General features: G+C 39.8%; 1 protein-coding gene across 1 annotated transcript in view; it reads right to left on the bottom strand.

Moving 5' to 3' along the window:
* Positions 1 to 23337, bottom strand: part of CUBN (cubilin) — a 304926-nt gene extending 281589 nt beyond the window's left edge. The window contains exons 1-10 of the mRNA XM_054503528.2: positions 23087 to 23337; positions 22565 to 22694; positions 21274 to 21369; positions 20169 to 20207; positions 16995 to 17096; positions 16214 to 16317; positions 8922 to 9048; positions 7481 to 7643; positions 4350 to 4481; positions 3066 to 3161 (exon numbers count right to left, since the gene is read on the bottom strand). Of these exons, the coding sequence (XP_054359503.2) occupies positions 3066 to 3161; positions 4350 to 4481; positions 7481 to 7643; positions 8922 to 9048; positions 16214 to 16317; positions 16995 to 17096; positions 20169 to 20207; positions 21274 to 21369; positions 22565 to 22694; positions 23087 to 23301 (1204 nt within the window). The 5' untranslated portion in view covers positions 23302 to 23337. The remainder of the gene's footprint in view (positions 1 to 3065; positions 3162 to 4349; positions 4482 to 7480; positions 7644 to 8921; positions 9049 to 16213; positions 16318 to 16994; positions 17097 to 20168; positions 20208 to 21273; positions 21370 to 22564; positions 22695 to 23086) is intronic.
* Positions 23338 to 23986: the final 649 nt, after the last annotated feature.

The raw sequence follows: 23986 nt of genomic DNA on the forward strand, positions 1-23986 counted from the left end.
TGCCATTGCACTCCAGCCTGGGCAACAGAGCAAAACTCCATCTCAAAAAAAAAAAAAAAAAAAGGCCCTATATAGGTACTCTTTTATAATCCCCATTTTACAGATGAAGCCAGAGCACAGACAGCCTGTCCTGGCCAAGGATACAAACACACAGCTAGAATGAGGAGGAGCCCAGAGAGCAAGCAGCCCCCTCATGTGTAGGGTGCGTACAGCACATCTGTACAGGAGTGTAGCTTACACAGGCAGGCCGCATGTCCCCAGTTATTTGGATGTGCAGATTGCATGCTGCCAGTTTTAAACAGGCTAAATAGCCATCACAGAATGAACTTAAGTCTCTAAAAGATGTTTGCAATAAAACCACAGATTGAAGATAATACAGTAACATAAGTATATGGGGACATCAACAAAACACTAGCACGAAAACTTCTCCTACACTTCTGATAAGCTCCTCATCACCATGGTACAAGGTTAAAACAATGGCAATCGAACTGGGTTGGGAAGGAACTTGGTCAAAAGGAATTTGAAATCATTGAGTCTATTTAAAACATGAATTAACATCCATGATTAATTATGATGTACATGAGGTAATAGCTAATAATAGTATTAGAGCATCCAGTGTCTTGACAGTTTTCTTACGCAATGTTAAGTAAAAAACACTCATCATAGACATTACAAAAGTTTACTAAATTTAATATCCAGAGACTTTTCCAGATTTCTCACTTAATAGCAAAAAGCCACATCTCATTGCAGAAATATATGTTCTTTCTACTACTGCACAATGATTGAAATAAACAAGGAAATCAATGTGGCAGTTAACTACATTCCTCCATCAGCAAGAACTGTTTAAGATGGATAGAAAAACCCTGCTGAATAATTTTAAAAATAGAACAAATTATACAGTGTGACAGATTTACAGTAGAATTGAATGACAATAAGTTTTTTTTTTTTTTGAGACGGAGTCTTGCTCTGTCGCCCAGGCTGGAGTGCAGTGGCGTGATCTCAGCTCACTGTAAGCTCCGCCTCCTGGGTTCACGCCATTCTCCTGCCTCAGCCTCCCCAGTAGCTGGGACTACAGGTGCCCGCCACCACACCCGGCTAATTTTTTGTATTTTTAGTACAGACGAGGTTTCACCGTGTTGGCCAGGATGGTCTCCATCTCCTGACCTCATGATCCACTCGCCTCGGCCTCCCAAAGTGCTGGGATTACGGGCATGAGCCACCGCGCCTGGCCACAATATAAGTTTTCTTATATTCTCAGCTTATATTACTTGCAAGATTCCATTTCAATATTAAAAAACACAAATGTTTCTTTTAAATAAATAATTGCCTAGAAATGCATTTTTATAGTTAATTACTTCTTTTAAAAATATTTATAGGGAAAAATGGAGTAAGTAAGCTCTAAAACTGTTGCAGCTCTGCATAGCAATGTTTTAGGATTCCCAGGGTAAGCTTACAGGTTGTAGTAAAGAAGGGCAGCCTAAAAGTACATAAAATGTTATTAATACTTCATGTCATCAACATTATGACTGTCTTCCATATTAAAAAAGAGTTATTTTTGTAATAGTATTTGTTACAAGCACTTTACATATAAGGACTCATTTAATCATCTGAAGCACCCTGAGGTAGGTGATATTATTATCCTCATTTTACAGATGAAGAACTAAAGCATAGAGATTAAGTGTCTTGACTGAGGACAAGCGGCTAAAATATGGTGGAGCCCAGGGAAAAATGCAAGCAGTCTTTATCTAGAAATCATGCTCCTAACCACTTCGGTATGTTGATAATCATTTAATAAGCATTTAGTCACAAGTATATATGTGTGTGTGTGTGTGTGTGTGTTTACATACACATATATGTTCTTCTTTATATATGCAAGTATATGACAAATTAATAAAAAATAAAGGTGGTATCTTGAAATAGCAAGAGATATGATTATTCAAGAAATGGAATTGGGTCCACTTATTTGAGCAAAAATACCAAGCCAGATCTCTATTCGATGCTACAGATAAAAAATACATTCTAAAAATATAAAATATCTTACCATAAAAAAAGAAACCATAAAAGTATAAAAGAACATGTACTTGACAATTTTTAGAGTTCAGTAAAGAAAGCCTTCCTAAACATCACTGTGAAGGGAGAAATAATAAGAGAAAAGATTTATCTTTTTGACTACATAAAAATTCTAAACTTCTGAATAGCACTACCACTACATGATTAAAACAAAAACAACATGCCAGGAAAAACACTTATAAAACATAAGACAGATAATGAGATAATGTCCTTAGTGCATAAAGAAATTTTACCAATCAGTAAGAAAGAAAGAGAGCAAAGGGGATGAACAAGTAGAAAAATGCCCAGTGAAAATATGGAAAGTATTAATTATTAGTAATCAAAAAGAATAAATGAAAATAATGGAAAAACTAATTTTGCCTATAAAACTGACCAAGACAAAAAATAATAATAATATCTATTATTGTCAAAGATGGAGTAAATATGTATTCTTATACACTGTCGATGAATACATACATGGATACAACCTCTCTTGGAGAAAGTTTAGCAGTAGGTATTTTGTTAAATTACAGGGTTAAACCCTTTTATGCAGCATTGCAAACACTGTTGGTTGTCACCCTAGATCTATTTTCTACTTCCTTCGTTCTGAACTCCTTATTTCAGCTGGACTTAGGATGCCTGAAATATAGACTGTACTTCCCAACCTCCCTTTGCAGCCAGACTCAGTTCTAAGCAACGGCCTAGAAATGTAAGACTCCTTTAAAAGAAGGTGGCATTGCCTTCTTCCTCCTTTTCTCCTGCCTTCTTGTTGGAATACAGTCATTAATTAGCTGGCTTAATTATCTTGTCTCCTAAATCAGAGCAGACCATTAAAAAGCATAGTTTATTACATTTTTAAGAAAGCCAAATGTGTAGTTGTATGACATGGATTAATTTTAGGTTTGAAGGTCAAAATAACAATTTTTGAGAACAGAGGATTTTGTGTGTAAGATGCTGAATTGGTTTAGAAGGTCATATTACAGTACCCAAAGCCAAAGAGAGAGATGAGTCATTACCTAGAGTTGAGGAGCATGAGGCGTCTGGGTGGCAGCCTCCATTACTGACTGAGCAGATGTCTATGAGTGTGCACACTCTTCCATCACCCTGGTACCCTGATGAGAACAAGAGCCGGGGCATAAGAAACAATGTCAAGAAGATGGGAGGACAATGCCTGTCTGGGATTCAAATATCATGAAACAGACCAATCAGGGATCCTCTATCATCAAAACAAAAAATGTAAGTATAAAATGTCATCAACAAATGAAATTTCATAAAAAAGAAAAATAACAAGAATTAGTAACCTGATTTCATAAACAATGTTCTGGGTTGTTTCTAATGAAAAAAATATGTATAAAACTACTGGTAGACTTAGAAAGTGCTGACACTAAGAAAGTTAATATTTTTACATTACAGTGACTCTGATGTTCTTAGAGGTCAATTATTATAGAAGCCCAAAGTACTGTAGTTCCATGTTATTAAAACATACAAGGTTTCAGTTTATCCCTTAGTACTCCCTGAACTTCTTGGGTAGTAATTTAATTTAGATTAGAGAATAGCAGAAAAGACTTCTTTCCAGAAAAGGAGGGAAACCAACAATTACGATATATGCCTACTGTGATGCCTGTGGTTTAGTAAACTTGGTATATGCAAAACAACTCAGGAGTGCACGACATTAATAAATTATTCGTGAGGGCAACGGAACAGTAAGTCTGTGATCCACTCAGAAAACTTTTCAAATTCTGCATTATCTCTGTAGCTATTTGACAGTTTGTAAAGCTTGTTGTTTTCTACTGATATTCAAAATGTTTTTTCTTTCTTATCATAGAGTTGTACTAATGTGTCCTGAATTCACAAGATAAGCAAAACTTTCTGTACTATTTTCTCTCCTAAGACAGAAATCGTATTTTATTTTTTATTTTTTTAAGACAGAGTCTCACTCTGTTGCCCAGGCTGGAGTGCAATGGTGTGATCTCAGCTCACTGCAACCTCTGCTTCCCAGGTTCAAGCGATTCTCGTGCCTCAGCCTCCTGAGTAGCTAGGATTACAAGCATGCACCATCATGGCCAGCTAATTTTTGTATTTTTAGTAGAGACAGGGTTTCACCATGTTGGCCAGGCTGGTCTCGAACTCCTGACCTCATGTGATCTGTCCACCTCAGCCTCCCGAAGTGCTGGGATTACAGGCGTGAGCAACCACGCTCAGCCAGAAATCATATTTTAAATGGAGCACTAGATTCCGTATTCATATGTCTGTGTTCCCTGTACTGGGGTCAGGAGGTTGACATTGAACTGAGGCAGCACCTGGTGGACAGGCCTGGCAGTGGGAAGACCCAGGTGTATTCACACACTCAACAGGTGGAGCCACAGAACAGCCGCCATTATTTATCTCACATTCATTGATATCTTCGCAAACATATCCATTGCCTTGCCAGCCTAGAAAAACAAGAGGATTTAAAAGTTTAGCTCTATAGACAAGTCAACAAGGAAGAAATACAAGAGTCAAAACATATAAAAACCTTCTCCACCTAAGGAACTATAAAATAAAAAATGAGATATGCTTATCAGATTGGCAAAAGTTGTTTTGAATTCTTAAAATCAAATTCTGACAACAAAGTGGGCAAATGGGCTCCTCTTATATGCTGATAGTTAGACATTAAATTGATATAACCTATTTGGAAAGAGCTCTGGCAGTATTCACTAAAATTTTTAAAATACATAGACTTTTACTACCAATTGCACTTATTAAAACTCAGCCTATTGTGATAAAACTACCAGTATACTAAGATGGTAGTATACTGGTATAAGTAGGTAAGAGGATGTCTACTGCAGCACTGTTTAATAGGGAAAAACCCCTCAATTATCAATAGAAGCATAGCTGAACACCTTATGACTCATCTTTGTGACCGAATACTAAAAACACTTTTTAATATCATGTGTACACCTGTGTACCTACAGTTGCATACACACACATTGAAAGAATTTTTGTATATACATTAATTAAAATACTAAATGTGGCTGGGCAAGGTGGCTCATACCTGTAATCCCAGCACTTTGGGAGGCCGAGGTGGGCAGATCACCTGAGGCCAGGAGTTCAAGACCAGCCTGGCCAACATGGTGAAACACCATCTGTACTAAAAATAAAAAAATCAGCCGGATGTGGTGGTTCACACCTATAGTCCCAGCTACTTGGGAGGCTGAGGCAGGAGAATCCCTCAAACCCGGGAGGTGGAGGAAGCAGTGAGCCAAGATTGCACCACTGCACGCCAGCCTGGGCGACAGAGCAAGACTTTGTCTCAAAAACAAAAACAAAAACAAACTAACTGTTAAAATCATATGGAAGATTGGGCTCATACTCCTAATTTTGGGAAAGAATTTTTTAAACTCTTGCATATGTGCTTGTATGAATGAAGAATAAGGTAGAAGAGGAGAGAGAACATGACTAATGGTATCATTAGGAAGATGAGATTTAATAATTTTACTTTAGTGGTTCCCATTTTATTCAATGGTTGTAGATTTATAATTCAAATTGCTAAAATTACTAGAATCCTTAAAAACCTTTAAAGACTTAAAAATATTTATATTCTTTGATTTAAGTAGAATCCTCTTCTAAGACTCTACCTAAGAAAAATATCATATTTGTGCATGGCAAAATGTGTACATGAAAAAAAGTTGGAAGAAAAAAATGCCCAAATGTTCATCATGGCCCTCTGTGTGATAAGATCAAAGGTATTTTTTTCTATTTTTTCCGTATTTTTGCAGTGATATTTTATAAGCAGCATATATTGCTTTGCTGCTTATAAAATATAATATTATATATTTCAGGAAAAATAGGGTGGTAAACAAGAAAACAAAAAAAATTGTTTCTCTTTTTCCTCTCCAACAATAAAAAGAAGAATGTAAAAACACATTGCGAATCCTCTAATTTAAACAACTTATTTTTCTGATTTATAGTTTTTAAAGATTGTCCATGATAAATTACCTTCAAAATGTGATTGCTTGCAAATTGTGTTTGCCCCTGAGAACTAAGACGGAAAAAGTCTTTACAGGTTTTTTTTTCCATTTCTTTCCAGTTTTACAAGATCTAAATATATACACGCAGAAAACCGCTAAACCAAAAATCACTACATGGGGCAATAGGTGTGTGGGCTATCTTGGCAAGAAGAAACTTGCCAAGAAACTTGGGTTTCAATTCTGGCTATCTGTAAAGCTATGCGATCTTGGGCCAGTAATTCAACCTCTTCAAGCTCAAGTTCTCATATTGTAAAATGTGAGTAATACTTATTCTTACCATGTCTTGGTTTGGTTGTAGTTAAAAGAATTAAAAATTGCTTATACAGTGCCTTAATAACACTTTTATTAAAAATAAAAACCAGGCTGTGCGTGGTGGCTCACACCTGTAATCCCAGCACTTTTGGAGGCCAAGGCGGGCAGATCACTTGAGGCCAGGAGTTTGAGACCAGCCTGGCCAACATGGCAAACCCTGTCTCTACTAAAAACACAAAAATTAGCTGGGTGTGGTGGTGTGTGCCCGTAATCCCAGCTACTCAGGAGGGTGAGGCAGGAGAATCTCTTGAACCCAGGAGGTGGAAGTTGCAGTGAGCTGAGATCATGCCCCTGTACTCCAGCCTGAACGACAGGGAGAGACTCTGTCTCAAAACAACAACAACAACAACAACACAAAATCAGCTACTATTATTACATTATCTTTGCGGCTCCATTTCTAAGAATACCCCTGGAGCACAGATGAACCTGAGGTCTGGCTAATTGCCTACCAATGCACCCAACACAGTGCTTTGCTCATAGCAGGCATCCTACCAAAAAAAAAAAAAAAAATGTGTGGAATGTATGATGACTATCTCATAAAACAAAAGATGCCCTCGGATTCAAACCCAGGCAGTCTTTGACTCATGGAGCCCATGTTTTCCTTGACTCAACATATGGCATCCCTTGAGATTCAGTCACTGAGGGGCTGTAATGGAGCTGGATATCTGTTCATGTCAAGGCCGCAAGATACTCTAATGACACACCCAGGCAAGAGCTACTAGACTGTGGTGGAGATGCAAAGAGGTCAAATAATTTCCCCACGTGTACAAACATCTGGTTAGTATGAAAGGTGGGACTAGAGTATCTCTTCTGATCTCAAATCTGGTCAGTTGGTGGTCACTGCAATGCAGTGTCTAACTTACAAATTCTATGGCTAACCTTGCCCCAAAGTCTGACTCTAGCACAGTTTTGGACAAGCCTCCCCCTTTTGACGTGGAATTGTGATAGCAGTGAGATCGTCGAGCAGAAGCTAGTGAACCAGGACACAAAATTGGACTTGAACATCTCCTAAGAATGGTCTTCTTACTCATCAATAGTGAAAGAAAATTGGTTCTGGCACCTCGCCAACTCGGCATGCAGAGCCCTGGCACGTGGCCCTGAGAATGTACCTGTTGGACAGGCCCCACAGTAGAAAGAGCCTGGAGTGTTGAAACACTGCACAAGTGTGGAGCAAGGCCCAGGCTGCAAGCTGCACTCGTCTCTATCCAGCGTGCAGGCAGGGCTGTTCGGTGAAGACATCCACCCAGCATCACAGATGCAGCTGTACTTGGGCTGGCAGGATGACAACAGCGTGAATAAAGACAATCATGAAAATCAGCAAGAAAAGCCTTTGAATGTTTCATCAAGCCCCAAACTGTTTATCCTCTAACGTTCATTTCCATAAGGCCATCCGCTGGCTTCTCTTTTTCTTCCCATATGATTAAGCATTTAGACCGGACCATGCAAAAAGGGAAACATCTTTATTTCAGAGTAAAAGCAAGCTATAATTTCTCCCGAAGATGCTAGGGAAAGAGTAACAACAATCAAGAACTGTAAGTCAATATAATTAAAGTCTATCAACTCAGCCTGCTATGTTTTTAGAGGGAAAAACACCCATGTAGGCACAGACCTTGGAAAACCAATTCTGTTTGTTTTTCTTTGGAAAGTTCTTCCTCCTACCCACCTCCTCAACCCTTCCATCCCCATCATTGGACGGGAACTATTTTCCATCCCATGGGTAGAAAAAATACAACTAAAAATAAAGAATTAAAGTTCTCATGAAGAGCCCAGTCAGCCAAGACTGGACAACCTTGAGGGTCAGGAGTCAAAGTCATCAGGACCCAGGGCATGGAGGGGCATTCTGGGGAGTGGGCTCTTAGAGTCTGCAGCAGTTCCAGAGACTCAGGCCAGGAAAAGTCAGACTCCTTGAAACCACATGTTGCCAACAAGACTGGTCCTTTTATAGTCCTGTGTTTTGTCACTGTTCAAATAAAACTTACAAGGCCAAGAGAAGGTCTTATCTCAGAGAGAGTCATGACGGGATAATAAAAATGGTCCTATTTCGGCCAGGCATGGTGGCTCATGCCTGTAATCGCAGCACTTTGGGGGGCTGAGGTGGGTGGATCACCTGAGGTCAGGAGATCGAGACCATCCTGGCCAACATGGCAAAACCCCGTCTCTACTAAAAATACCAAAATTAGCCAGGCATGTTGGCATGCTCCTGTAATCCCAGCTACTCAGGAGGCTGAGTCACAAGAATTGCTTGAACCCAGGAGGTGTTGTGAGTTGCAGTGAGCTGAGATCGTGCCACTGCACTCCAGCCTGGGCGACAGAATGACACTCCGTCTCAAAAAAAAAAAAAAGATCCTATTTTACATAATGACATCTTAATCTCTGGGTCCTACTTCCTGCATATTTCATCTCCCCTCCTCGCCTACATCCCACTTACAGACAGGAAGTGACTTCACCTCTGCAAGCTCTAGGCAGTGCTTGTATACAGTGGGCATAGGAGGAGGAGGAGCTACTAACCATGGCTCTCTGTAAGGAGGCACATTTGGGGAAGGGACCCACCTCTCCAGCTTGCTCTCGGACTAAATCCTCACAGATGCCATGGACACAGCGTGCCACAGAACCCCCTTCACAGTCATCATATTTGGATGCACACTGGGGTCCGTATGTCTCAGGTGGGCAGTGACAACTGTTGGTTACAAAAGAGCACGATGTCAGGTCATGTGCTTTGGGGCCAGTGCCTGTCTCTTAATATCAATGAGAAAAATAATTCAAATTACAAATCAACGATGTTAACATGGAATCGTCAGCCAGCAATGCAAATTTACTGACTGGAGTCTCGGGAGAAAATCACTCTGCTCTGCTCCAAGTGGTGGATTGAGTAAATACAATGTTGGTGAATCACAACTTATTATCTGGTAAGCCTAGCACTATAAATTCTTGTGCTATCAGGTCATCAAACAGCATTTTCAAAGGTCAGATGTGTATAAGCCAGAGGTAATAGAGTTAGTTCAACAAGGTAAAGGGAGAGATCAGCAAAACCATTCATCATCTGTCCAATTGGACCTGCCACAAAGCACAGGCAACGTGGGCTACACTGATAACTCCCAAATGCTCTCTAGGATTATATAACCCCACAAGCAATCCAGTGTCCACATCTCACAGTCTATGATCGTTATTATTATATTACAAAGGGCAATATGTCTTCTATCCATAAAAGGTGTAGTTATATAATATAATATAGTGACATTTCTTTCATAGGCAGATTTGAGTTTCCAACAAAATGTGGTAATTATTACATTATGCCTAAGCTAGCAGTGGGTGCTTTGTTACTAGAAGATTTTAGTTCAATAATAATCAAATAAGCAATGTTGTTTTAAACCCTTGTCATTGTTAAAGCTGCTTAAGCCTTATCTCTGCAGCTTAATGGGAACGTCTATGATCTGAGCATGGGAGCTAGGGGAGGAGGAGGGTAGAGGAGTCCCAGAAGCCTAAGCCTATCCCCACATGCCAGGGCACATCTGATGGAGAGGGAGGGCCAGGCCCAGAGGTTGCTGATTGCCCGACTTGAGCAGAATTGGCAAGAAAAGCTCTCATGGGGGAAATGACTGTTGGTGCCAGGGGTCAGAGACAAGGAACAGGGCATGCCTGCGTGGTCAGGCCTCCCTCCCATGCCATTCTACAATGGAAAAAAGCTATTTTAACAAGACACAGTGAGGTACAAGGAGCTTAGTAATGCCCATGGATGACAATGTATGAATGACATTGTGGGAAATTAGCATTTGACTGTTTGAAAGGCATCAAGAACCAAACTCCAGGCACAGGATTCGGCTTGCCCGTGGTGGGCCACAGAAGCAGTTGCTGGGGTGGCAGCTTTTTGGCAGTTTCTAAGGAAGAGGAGAGCAATGACTGTGGCCAGAAATGGAGAATAAGAATGCAGGGAGCACCATCCATGCATTCATGTCGGGAGGCCAGACTTAGCAAATAAAAATACAGCATGCCCAAATAAATGTGAGTTTCCAATAAATGAATATTTTTTGGTATAGATATGTTCCATGCAATTTACAACATCAGTATATATTTACATAAAAGCTGATTCATTAATACATGACATTTCTGAGCATTCCAAAGTTGCCTTTGGAATGGCTCATTAAGATAAAGTCATAGGAAAATAACAATAAATAATTAAACTTAAGGAGAAATTGAATTATCCATCCCCCCCATAGCCATTTATCTTCCCTGCATCTCTCCCTACTTTCCTTCTCATATTGTTTTCTTTCCTCTTTGTCCTCCCATCTTTACATAGAATATTTGTATAGAGAATTTAATTAGACTCTTGAGGATTATGGAACTTTAAAACAGTTCATACACATATTTGAGCATTTGATCCAGGAGGCTTCATTACTAAAAGTTTATTTTGCCACCTGTCCCAACACCTGCCAAAAATGTTTAAGAATCTTTTTTGTTTTTGTTTTTGTTTTTTTGAGATGAAGTCTCACTCTGTCACCCAGGCTGGAGTGCAGTGGTGTGATCTCAGCTCACTGCAACCTCCGCCTCCCAGGTTCAAGCAATTCTCCTGCTTCAGCCTCCCGAGTAGCTGGGATTACAGGTGCATGCCACCACACCCAGCTAATTTTTTATTTTTGTTTTAGTAGAGATGGGTTTTCACCACGTGGTGAAACCAACTGATTAGTTACTGATTTAGCAGAAGTCTCTTTTCTAGAGGTAGAGGCTGGTCTCGAACTCTTGACCTCAGGTGATCTGCCCACCTCGGCTTCCCAAAGTCCTGGGATTACAGGCATGAGCCACCACACCCTGCTGAAGAATCTTTAAACCAACTGTTACTAGCTTTCTATTTTCTATATCTGGGAGATCTGAGTGTTTGGAAACCCCTGGGCTTAAATTGCCTAGGTCTAAATTTTGGTCCTTCCTGTTAACCGTTCACCCAGACAATGTAGTAACTCCCTCTGCCTCAATTTCTTATGAAATAATTGTGGTAATCTCTGTGAATTATGGTCATATTGCAGTACAAAGGCATTCCCCTGTAGGAAGTGCTAAGAAGATTGTCTTTATTTTATCACTAAGTGCTTAACTATTGCAAAATTACGTAAGATTTGGGAGGAGATTCTGGTCCATGGACCTACAGTTAAATCCTTTCTCTTTATCTCTCTCTTCCTTCATCCTTGCTATTATCACTGGGAGATGAGTAGGCATTAAGCCTATACTGTTCTCTAAATAGCTACAGAGTATACTTCTTTCACTTAAGTTTAGATGATGTGAGAAGATAGAGAAAGGGAAGAAGAAAGTCAAGTAAACCATAGGATTCCTTCCTATGATCCTCAAAGACAAGTATTATTAATCCCATTTTACAGACTAACATTTCCCAAAACCACAAAATGAATAATTGGCAGAAGATAAATAGACACTTAGGTCTACCAAACTCCTGCACCATTGTTCCTGCATGTTATATTCTTACATTCTGAAAAGTAGAGTTATATGAAGATGCTGCATTTTTATACACCTTTTTGTTTTGTTTTGTTTTGTTTTGAGACAGGGTCTTGTGTCCAGGCTGGAGTGCAGTGGTGCGATCTTGGCTCACTGCAACATCTGCCTCCCAGGTTCAAGCGATCTTCCCACCTCTGCCTCTCAAGTAGCTGGGACTACAGATGTGTGCCAGCATGTCGGCTAAGTATTGCATTTTTTGGTAGAGACAGGGTTTTACCATGTTAGCAAGGCTGGTCTTGAACTCCTGATATCAGGTGATCCACCCACCTCAGCCTCCCAAAATGGTGGGATTACAGGTGTGAGCCACCGTGCCCAGCCTCATGTACCTTTTAAAAATAACAGGGTTAACAGGCAAAATATATTTTCAAGGTGTCTTGATATGGCCTTTAAAAATGAACAATTACTTACATACCTCCCTAAGTGAAAATAAAAGCCATATATTGTATTTTTAAAACCAACTTACTACTATTCCTCCTTTAGTTATTAGTTACTGATATAGCAGAAGTGTCTTTTCTATGACTTTTTATTGCCAACTTGGTTCCAGTAGAACAAATCTAGGTTTTTCTTTGAAAACACTGCAAGTGCATTTTGGCAATTGAGAAGAGGTTAAACACACTTTGATAGTCATAGTTTAACTTGTGTTGGAGTCCATGGTTCAATACTAATTTTACTGACTGACTGAAAAAGGTAATAAGTTTAATATCTAACTACCACCTGAGCTAAAACCAGATTATCCTCATTGTTTAAGCTCTGTATGATGTAAAATCTACCAGTGATATGAATGGAAATAAATGAAATAAAATTTACTAATCATCATGTTTCTGGAAAACCAGACAAACTCAACTTTTTGTTTTTCTGGAAAGCCTTCTAGATCTGAGCCTTATATGTACAATACACACCATCCATGCAAGGCAAGTTCAGATCCCAAGGGCTGTCTTAAATCCAAAGTAAACAGGGGAGGCTGGGCGCGGTGGTTCACGCCTGTAATCCCAGCACTTTGGGTGGCTGAGGTGGGCAGATCACCTGAGGTCAGGAGTTTGAGACCAGCCTGGCCAACATGGTGAAACCCCATCTCTACTAAAAATACAAAACTTAGCTGGGTGTGGTGTCAGGTGCCTGTAATCCCAGCTACTCGGGAAGCTGAGGTAGGAGAATTGCTTGTACCCAGGAGGCAGAGGTTGCAGCCATTGCACTCCAGCCTGGGTGACAAGAGCAAGACTCCGTCTCAAAAACAAACAAAACAAAACAAAGTAAGCAGGGAAACAATAAGAATCAAGTCTTCAGAACAAAGAGGCAGTAACAGCATGGAGAAGTGGCGAAATATCTTGTGTTAGTTGTCTGAAGCTCTGGGTCTAGACCTCAAGCCAAAAGAATCAGTGGAAACAGAAAATGATGTTTCTTGTGCTATAATCATTGTTCTAAAAAAGAATTTCTACCAGAAGTTTACCTATGAAACAGGACATCCCATGAATGAGTATCTGCACCTTTTCAGAGGTCTTTACAATGGCAAATTATTAATCCAGTTAAAGACTCCTTTTTCCATCCAAGTAAAAGAGCTCAAAGAGTTAAAGAAACTGAAGGAGGTCCAAACTCCAAAGCGCACTTTGATGCCATGACTACATTTTTGCAGGTCCAGATGATTCTGAAGCTCAAGTTTTCTTTTAGCTAATGTGTGTTGAAGTTTCCCAAAGGGTTTTCTAGCCTCAGTGAATATCCTGATTAACAAGAATTTAACCTCACATAATTAACAGAACTCAAGAAAGTATCTAAATGTTCACTTGTTTCATTACACGTGGATTCCACAAAGCAATAATTTAATCTTACGCTCATGCACCTTTTTTCATTTTCTTTTATTCCCTCAAAAAGTCTCCAACATATGCCTGAATTAGGGGACTTAAAGTGTAGATAATGAAATGGAATTCATGAGGTTTCAGAAACTGTTCCCCTATTAAGAGAACGCACCCTGATTTAAATGCTCTGTTCTCTAATGTCCTCCAGCAAATCCATGAAGGGCAGAGACTAGGAATCAAGATCATTTCCAAAGCCATCCACACATCATCAGTTCTTCTGCATTCTTGCTCTCCTTTATAAAAGAGTGCAAGAGAGAATTTGGTACTGTTCCTACAAAGTTGAATCTGTCATTTAGAAATGCAGCTTTCAACAAATAAATGGTTCCTTCCCTCCTAGCTCTTATTCTATCATGTGTGTGTGGATAAAGAACTCTAACCTCTGACATGCTGCAAAGAGTGGTGAATAGTAAAGGGGTTTTTGTTTTGTTTTTCATTTTGCAGGGGGCAAAAAATAACGTGCTGAAAACAGCAACAGCCTTTATCTTGGTCTATGGATCTCATCGCAGTTTGCCCATACTTGTCGCTCTATTGGCCCACAAGACTCCAAAAGACAGTGACGATAAAGGAAGACTAGGAGTGAAATCTAATCTCTATAACATTCCTAGATATCACGAAGGTCAGAAAGCAGAAGTTCTAGGAGCCTGGACATTTGCCACCAATACCTCTACGTAGCAATCCTCCTTGATAAATGCCCATAAACAGAAATCAGGAGATAATGGGTTCAAGGAAATGAGAGACTAGACTGCATTTTGCTTCCAGCCCAAGCCTAACAAAGGCAGGCAAAAAAGGCTTCATTTAAATGAGAAACAGAGTCCTGGAATCAAAAAGCTCTTTAATAATATAACACTAAATTTAAGTCAGAAGTGGTTAATTTTAGTTTTGCATAATGATTGAACTCATAGACATATCTAGTAGAAGTTTGAATGATTTGAGTTTATAAGCGGGAATGAGTAAAAGTTTTAAAGATTAGATCAAAAAAACAAAAGTATCAAATAAAAAGAGAAGGCTTGTGACTGCATTTTTAGGAGTGTGCCTTAATAGTGATGGTTTAACATGGAATACTATGCAGCCATAAAAAATGATGAGTTCATGTCCTTTGTAGGGACATGGATGAAACTGGAAACCATCATTCTCAGCAAACTATCACAAGGACAAAAAACCAAACACTGCATGTTCTCACTCATAGGTGGGAATTGAACAATGAGAACACATGGACACAGGAAGGGGAACATCACACACCAGGGACTGTTGTGGGGTGGGGGGAGGGGGGAGGGATAGCATTAGGAGATATACCTAATGCTAAATGACAAGTTAATGGGTGCAGCACACCAACACGGCACATGTATACATATGTAACAAACCTGCACATTGTGCACATGTACCCTAAAACTTGAAGTATAATAATAATAAAATTTAAAAAAATAGTGATGGTTTAAAAAACAAAATTACTGCACTCATTTTGGCTGGAAAGACTAGAATGGATATTGTTATGAGGAAATTGAAGAACAAGATAGCAGAGACACCAGTAAGAGAGCAAATAATTGCTCTTTAATCCAATGAGATTCTACTCCAGAGTATTGAAAGGATTTGTTCATTCTATAGCAGAATTTATTTATTAATCTTTTAAAAATCACACAATAAAAGAGACCAGCCAAACTATAAGGAAACACAATGTCTAGTTTAAAAGGTGACTTCAAAGAACTGTACAAAGGTAAGTTTGCCATTGATCTGCCTTAAATTTTTGGACTTCGTTATTAGAAAGACAATGTGTGTGTCATCAGCAAAGCTTTGATGATGGATATCCCTAGAGCATGATGGGAACATAGAGGCCCTGAGATGCCTCACTCTGCTTAAAAAGGGAAGGGAAGGTTTCCTGCAGAAAGTGATGCCTGAGCTGAGCAGGAGAATTCTGTGGACAAGTCATTTGACAGAGTAAGTCGGAAGAGAAGATAGAGCTGTAATGATAATGATGACTGTGGTCAGAGACAGTTACTTCATTCATTGAACCTCAGTTTAATCTTTGACCTTGTTATGGTCACATTTTGACATAGCATTGAATAAAGCTCTCTTTACTCAAAACTATGAGCTTGCTAATACATGGAACGAGTGCAGCTGGGGGCACTGGTGTGGTGGGGTGTCCCCTTTTCTACTTAGGGCCACTCAGTGGCTCCCCTTCAATGCTCCGGCTCCTCCTAAGTCTTCAGCTTCTCTTGCACCAGGCCATGCTTACTCTCTGTGCCAATCACGGCAGCCTTCCTCCAGTTCCTTGGGGATGTTAGAGCAAGGATTTCTTCACGGGGTGAGAGTAAAGGACTCCTGAGCTTTTCTTCAATTAAGTAAAAATAGCTATGCAGACATTAAGCAAGAGCTAAATATTTCCTCATGGAGTACCAACTTTTGCTGGAATACAGATAGTTAATTTAGGATGCTCCTAACTATGGGACATTTTAGGCCTTCAAAAATATACCTGATATTTACCAAAAAAAAAAAAAAAGTTACCTGTAACTTCCCATTGTATTAACACATGTGCCTCCATTCTGGCAGCTCAAGGGTGTTCCTGAGTAAATCTCACATTCGTTAACATCAGCTGAGCAGAGAGGACCCTGTGATCATATAACAAAGTCAGGTGCCAAAGGTCACAGAGGTATCTGGAGCCAACATTCACATGATACGTTTAAGGATTTTTACGTGGACAGTATATAAGTCCTCATAAAGCCAGATACAATAATACTGATATTAACCCCGGGCTATTCTTCCTCTGGAACTCAGATTTCACCTAATAAAACCCAAGAGCTCTTCACAAGATCGCAGCAGTCACAGGAGAGGAATCCTTATCTAAACATCATAGAATCCTCAGTTCACAGTGGTGCTACATCTGGGAATACTTACTTTTTTTTTTTATGTGCATGCTGGAGACAGTTTCCACCGTTATCAGAAAAAATAAACAAACAAAACAAGAAAATTTGCATAGGTATGTCAAGATTTGTTTGGTACTTTCCAATGCTGAACAATTTAAATTCATGTTAACAGAAATATTGTGTTCTTCCAGGCAGTTATCCAATCAAGTGAAACTCTCCTTTCAATGGCTTTAGTATTCAGTGGGTTATACAATCAAACTCACCACTGTTTGGGTTTTAGCATACCTGGTATACTTCAATCTGATTTCGGAGGTCACAGAATCCTAGAAACTTTAGATGGAGAATTAAATATTCCTGATGATTCCAAGGAAACCACAGATGCTGACCCGCCATCATTCTTAACCAAAGAGCAAGTGACTCACCTTCCACTGTGGGGGACAGATACAAAAAAAGGAATCATGCAGATTGAGGCAGGTTCCACCATTCTGGCAAGGATTGCTGCTGCAAACCTTTTTGTCAACAGTCTGAAACAAAAACAGGACAGTCAATGAGATGGCTTGCAGTCAGCAGCAACAAAATGCGTGTTACCGTGCACGTGGGATTACATTTAACTCTTAATCAGTGGGGGTCTCCTTCTACACTTTAAAGCCGTTACTTATGTTCTTCTTCAAATCACCTCTCTTGTGAAAAAACAGAAAGCGTTTTCTATTATCAGTCTTGTTCCTATTCCTTAACTCTCAACATGCTTTTGACCATGGCTGGGATGAAGTCTGAGGGGAGAAGATTCTCACTTTGTCTTGGAAAAGTATTATTCACCTGAGAAAGAGACCTCAGTAGACAAGAGTAAAGGTTTCAGGTGTGGAAATAATAACGGATGTTGCTATTGCACAAAGAAAATAAAATGGAGATTCCGGTTCTTTTACCCGTGATTCTTATCTTTGGTCCCTCGAGGTGAGCCTTTGAAATATAATCATCTGGTGCTGCTGCTGCCCCTCCTCCCATGGGTTAAGGTGACTGAACTCCTGCTCCAAGTCCCTTTGTTTGAAATGTGGCCAGCTAAGACATACCCTTCACGCTGGTGCTCACCTGACTGCTTTCAGCCCGGATCACAAACAGACCTACCTTTGTCTACATCTACATCTACATAACCTGGGGAATCTGTCCCTATGTCAGCTACCAGTTTGAATCTTGTTAAGATTTTTATTGCCTTTGGGTGCAGAGAAGACTTCTTTTTTTCTTTTTTTCTTTTTTTTGATTTTTTTTTCTTTTTTTTGAGATGGAGTCTCACTCTGTTGCCCAGGCTGGAGTGCAGTGGCACGATCTCCGCTCACTGCAAGCTCCACCTCCCGGGTTCACGCCGTTCTCCTGCCTCAGCCTCCCGAGTAGCTGGGATTACAGGCGCCCGTCACCACGCCCAGCTAATTTTTTGTATTTTTAGTAGAGACGGGGTTTCGCCGTGTTAGTCAGGATGGTCTCAATCTCCTGACCTTGTGATCCACTTGCCTCGGCCTCCCAAAGTGCTGGGATTACAGGCGTGAGCCACCGCACCCAGCCAGAGAAAACTTCTTTAGAGGGAACAATTGATTATGCAATGATGGCCATTTGATGAATTTCACTCATAGTCCAATTATCTGGGTTTTTGTTAGTATTGTTGTTTTGTTTGTTTGTTTCTTTGTTTTTGAGATGGAGCCTCGGTCTGTCACCCAGGCTGGAGTGCAGTGGTATGATCTCAACTCACTGCAACCTCCACCTCCTGGGTTGAAGCGATTCTCATGCCTCAGCCTCCTCAGTAGCTGGGACTATGGGCATGTCCCACTACGCCTGGCTAATTTTCCTGTTTTTAGTAGAGACAGGGTTTCATCATGTTGACCAGGCTGGTCTCAAACTCCCGACCTCACATGATCCACCTGCCTCGGCCTCCTAAGGTGCTGGGATTACAGGCATGAGCCACCATACCCAACCTAATTATCTGTTTTTAAAAAGTTAAAATAGGGGCAAACTGTTCATTACATTTCATATATATGTATACACACACACATACATATATATTATATATGTGTCTATATATATGCACACACATACATACACACATACAAACACAACATACTATACACAGTGACTCACAAAAAAAAATTACATCTGTTTCCTTCATTTTATGGGTGAAATAGAAAGCCAGAGGATAGCCAACTGACTCAATACCATTTTCTGCAAAGCACATTCCTTCTCCACTTTGGTCATAAATTAGATGACTATACATCTGGGGGTCTCTTTATGAACCCTGTTTTATTCCATTATTCTATTTTTCTCTTTGTGCTAGCACAACAATTGGCTCTGTCCATCATAGAATGCTCTTTAGAACATTAACCACAAACTCATTCAAAGGTTTTCTGTCGGACAAAAGCAACACTGTCTGGGGACTAAAAACTTAAAAGCCTGCAGGGGCCCAGTAGAAAATGAAATCAGGAGTCAGGAGGAAGACAATAGGGAGCGGTGGGGACTGTGGTGGCCAGAAAGCACTTGCCCTATCCAAAGGCACAAAGGCACTCACATTTGAAAATCATTCAATGTTCCTCCTGAGGGAATGGGGGGTAGGAGGACCAGCTGAGCGAAAATAATGAAGCCCTCCAGGAGACAAAACTTGAGTGCAGTGTCATGGTCCACAGCACTATTCTTTACTCATTTTCTTTCGCTCAACTACTCTCTAAAAAATGACAGCTGAGGGGTCAATGTATTATCTAAGTGGAGAAAAGGAATACACGAACTTGTTCATCAAATGACAAAAGGGTTTGCAGCAGCAATCCTTGCCGGAACGGTAGGACCTGCCTCAATCTGCATGAGTCCTTTTTTTGTATCTGTCCTTCACAGTGGGACAGATCAAACTTAAAAGTAGAGGAAAATGCTTGAAGCATGAGCAAAACAGATGAAGAATATTTGTGCAGAAATTCTTACACTGGAATCCCCAGGCTTTTATGCAAAATTTTAAATATGAAGAGATTCTGCACATTTCTCTGCATGGAAGGTTACGGCTTCCATGAAAGTCTTTAAAAGGTCAGCTTCCTACAAAAGAGGTAGGAAGCCTAAGTTTACACAGATCAGTCTACAAGCATGTAGTACAGTTATAGAATGTTTTCTGTAAGAAGCTGTTCAAGTTTAATTACCAGCAAATGTCGTTTTAAGAAAATTTGGACTATTTTGTGATACACCTAGACTTCCGAGCTTAGTGTCAGAGAGGATGCTTGCTTTCCAAGCCTCAGTCCCTGATGGGAGAATTAGCAAGTTGGGAGATCACTAGCTGACCAAGCACAGCACACAGAGCTAAAGGGCAATGGTGAAGGATGTGGGCTGCGGGCTACAAACTCAGGGTCAGAAGCCCTAACAGGCTCAGAGACCTCAGCCTTGTCATTTCATCTGTCTTAGACTCAGCTCTGCATCTGCATCCTGGGAAGCATATGCTGGGAGGAGAATTAAATTATGGGAAAAAGCAAGTTTTTAATATTAATCATCCATTCACCTTTAAAATAAGAATAGCAGCTCTATTAATGATTCTAGTATGTTTTCTGTGAAAGATGTTGGGTATGTAGTAGGATGAGACGTACCTGCTTCAAGCCTTGGAATTTTCTCTCAAGATCCACCAGCTGGCGATAGGGAAGAAAAAGCTTCAGTTAGCTGGTTCAAAGGCATTGCACATGTGATGTTATATCCTTGACATATTGTCCTAATGCCCTCTGCTAGGGACACACTTTGTTCATTCCTCCTTTTACTCCCTTTTTCCTCTTCATTCCTCTCCCCTCAGGATTTTCTTCCTTCCTATTCCCTCCTATCACATAGATTTCTGGTTTTGTTTTTAAGTTTTTTTTAAAGTACAACCCACTGATGAGTTGACTGATTGCTTCTCTGTACACAGTGACTACGGGAATGTTCATAAATGTCAGTGATACATCCACTTCCACAATAAGAAGGTTGCTCTCAGAACTTCAGCAAGGCTTCTTTTCTTTCTTCCTTCCTTTCTTTCTTTCTCTCTCTTTCTTTCTGTCTCTCTCCCTTTCTTTCCCTTTCTTTCTTTTCTTTCTTTCTTTCTCTTTCTTTCTCTTTCTTTCTTTCTTTCTTTCTTTCTGTCTGTCTGTCTGTCTCTCTCTCTCTCTCTCTCTCTCTCTTTCATTTGTTTTTTTTTCTGGCAAGGTCCCACTCTGTTGCCTAGGCTGGAGCACAGTGGCATGATCATAGCTCACTGCAGTCTCAACCTCCCTGGCTCAAGCCATCCTCCCACTTCAGCCTCCCAAGTAGCTGTGAGGACAGGCTCATGCCACCATGCCCAGCTATTTTTTTTGGTAGAGACGGGGTCTCACTATGTTGCCCAGGCTGGTCTCAAACTCCTGGGCTCAAGTGATCCTCCCTCTGTGGCCTCCCAAATTGCTGGGATTATAGGCAGTTTTTTATATTAATCATCCATTCCCTTGCAGTGAGCCACTGCGCCCAGCCCAAGGCCTACTTCTGCAACAAGTGCTTGCACAGCATTTCCTGCCTTCTGTCCATCACTTCTACAGCCTCCATTACAGCTGTATCATTTAACCAAACAGTGCGTAGTTACATGCTAAGTCTCTAAAAAGCACGCAAAGTTGGTATATCCCCTACAAAACAGTTACTTATAAAATAGAATTAGGGAGAACTCATTGGTTCTTATGATGTGGATGTCAGACTTACCTTGGAATTAAGCTGATAGATTTGACTAGATATATTTTGAGACAGACCAGTTACACTCCCTTTTAACTCTATAATATCATCTTTGTTTTTCTGGATCTAATTTTAGAAAAAGAAGAAGAAATGAAGAGCACTAGTGAAAATATCATATTTATCTTACAGTAATATAATTAAAAACTTGAGTAGTATTCTACTTTAAGCACTAAGATCTTGCCTATTATTATAAAAAGCAAAACAACACCATGTGTAATAAACACTGGGCTAAAATAGCCACAGCATAATTCCACTTATGCTTTTCAGTAACAATAGATCAAGGTATTTTCCATTTGTATGTTTTCCTATAATACCAGTTTAGGGTGCTTATTAAGAAACCTGGCTTAGAAGCAGACTGTTTAGGTTTTAAGTCCTGGCTCAGCTATTTATTGCACGTCCTGGGCAAGTTACTTAACTGCTTCAGGGTTTCTTTACCTCTCGTAAAACTAGGGTGACAATAAAGGCCACCTCATAGGACAGCCATGAAGGTCAAATGAGATAACATCCATATGGTGCTAAGCACAGTGGATGGCCCACAGTAAGCTCTGAATAATGCTGACTTCTAACATTATGACTGAAATATGCAGTGATTATTGGGAACTGAAAACACCCAGTAAGGCAGGAGAATAACTGGCCAATTCTGTTCTGCGGCAAAAGCAAACTGGTCACATGTCCACATATCCTTGATCCCCTCCTTCCTCGCATCCCCTGTGGAGGAGTTTCAGTTCTACCCTCTGTGCCTTCTCTGGACTAGGGTGCATTGTCTGGCACAACGAGCTTCTATCTTTTAGCATACTCCCTCTACCCACCATTAACCCCAGGCCATTGTCCTTTACAAGAACGTGTCTGATGCCCAGTTACGTTCTCTATGCTAAAGATTCAAGGTACACCAGGAAGGGGAGGGAGGTTGAAGACAGGTTGATTAATGAGTACAATATATAGTTAGATAGAAGAAATAAGACCTAGTGTTTGACATACCAGTAGGGTGACTATAGTTAACATTAATCTATTGTACATTTCAAAATAACTAGAAGAGGACAATTCATATGTTCTTAGCATGAAGAAAAGGCAAATATTTAAGGTGATGGATATCCCAATTACCCTAATTTGAACTTTACACATTATAGGAATGCATCAAATTATGTATCAATAAAAAATAATAATTAAAAAAGATTCAAGGTACAGATTAATCTAGACTTGTTCAATTAAGTCACCATATATGGATATACAAAATGACTTCAAGATATTTCCAGTATATTACCTGATGTAAACATTCACTGAGATCTTCATCATTTAATTTAATTTTTCCCAGGGATCCGGTTCTAAACTCAATGTTTTGAGCAGACCCCGTAAGAAACACCAAATTTCCTCTCTCTGTAGCCATTCGAGGCCTATATAATTCAAACCAGAGAATGCCTCAGTAATTAGCAGGTACAATTTTTAAACCAAAATAACAAAGTTTCTTACTGAATAATTCAGGCCAAATACATCTTCACTTTTTGATCAACTCAACCCAACTGCCCCTGCTCATCTGCCACTTTTTTCTCTGCACATTTCTTGGAGATACCTCCTGGCAATTACAAACAGATTATTTGCAAAATGACAGATAATAATTTGTGCATAGGAAAGTAATTTCATACCTCAGTCTAAATGTTTTTCCCTGTTTGCTTCTCAACATAATTTGCCTCAAGAAAAACTGCACCTTTGTTTATCTGGCTATTTGGGAAAACTGGTGAGGAATTAGCCTAGTCCCTAAGCAGGAATGACCCATGTGTTTACTTACTGTTGGAGATTGATGCTTCTTTTTTGTCTCTGCAGCTCAAGTCCTCCAGCTTCGCCATTTACTTCAGCAAATGTTAATAAGGTAAGCAAACTCCAAAGAAAAGGTAAAGACATGTTCATCACCAACCTCCCAGGTTGGCAGGTAAGAGTGAGGCCACTCCAACCAAGTATGGGATTTTGCAGAACAGCAAACCAGGCAGGTGTACTTTGAACCATGGAATATCCTGTAACTGTTGAGTTTTTTCTTCTTTGCCCTAGAAGCCTATGTTATTTTTTCTTCCAGAGGGATGTAAATGATCTTAGATCTTCAGTACTCTTCAACTTGTGAGAGGTCAAAATCTACCTTAAGTGATGTGCAACTTAATCATTATCTATTTGACCTTTGAAAGAGTAACAAGCAGCTTTGAAAACATCCACTTAAACAATCTTTGCTTAAGAAGTAACTAGGTTTCAACAAAAGTAAACTGGTCATTATTTACACCTTTCTCTGTTCCCCTCCTTCCTCACCTCCCTTGCAGAGGAGTCCCAATTTTACCCAGTGCTAGGAAAACTAGATATCCACATGCAAAAGAAGTTGGAGGCTTACCTCATACCATACACAAAAATTAACTCAAAAAAGTTCAAAGATCTAAATCTAAGAGCTAAAACTATAAAATTAACTTACAATGGTTCAAAAAATCTAAAACTATAATATAAAACTCAGAAGAATAGGAGAAAAATTCATGACCTTGCATTTTGGATTTGGCAATGATTTCTTGAGTATGATATCAAAAGCATGGGCAAAAAAAGAAAAACACACAGACAACTAAAAGATACAAATTGGAATACATCAAAATTAAAAACGTTTGTGCATCAAAAAAATACATCAACAGAGTGAAAAAGCAACTCACAGAATGGAAGA

This window comes from Pongo pygmaeus, chromosome 8 (genome assembly GCF_028885625.2).
Source record: "Pongo pygmaeus isolate AG05252 chromosome 8, NHGRI_mPonPyg2-v2.0_pri, whole genome shotgun sequence".
NCBI classification, from domain to species: Eukaryota; Metazoa; Chordata; class Mammalia; order Primates; family Hominidae; genus Pongo; species Pongo pygmaeus.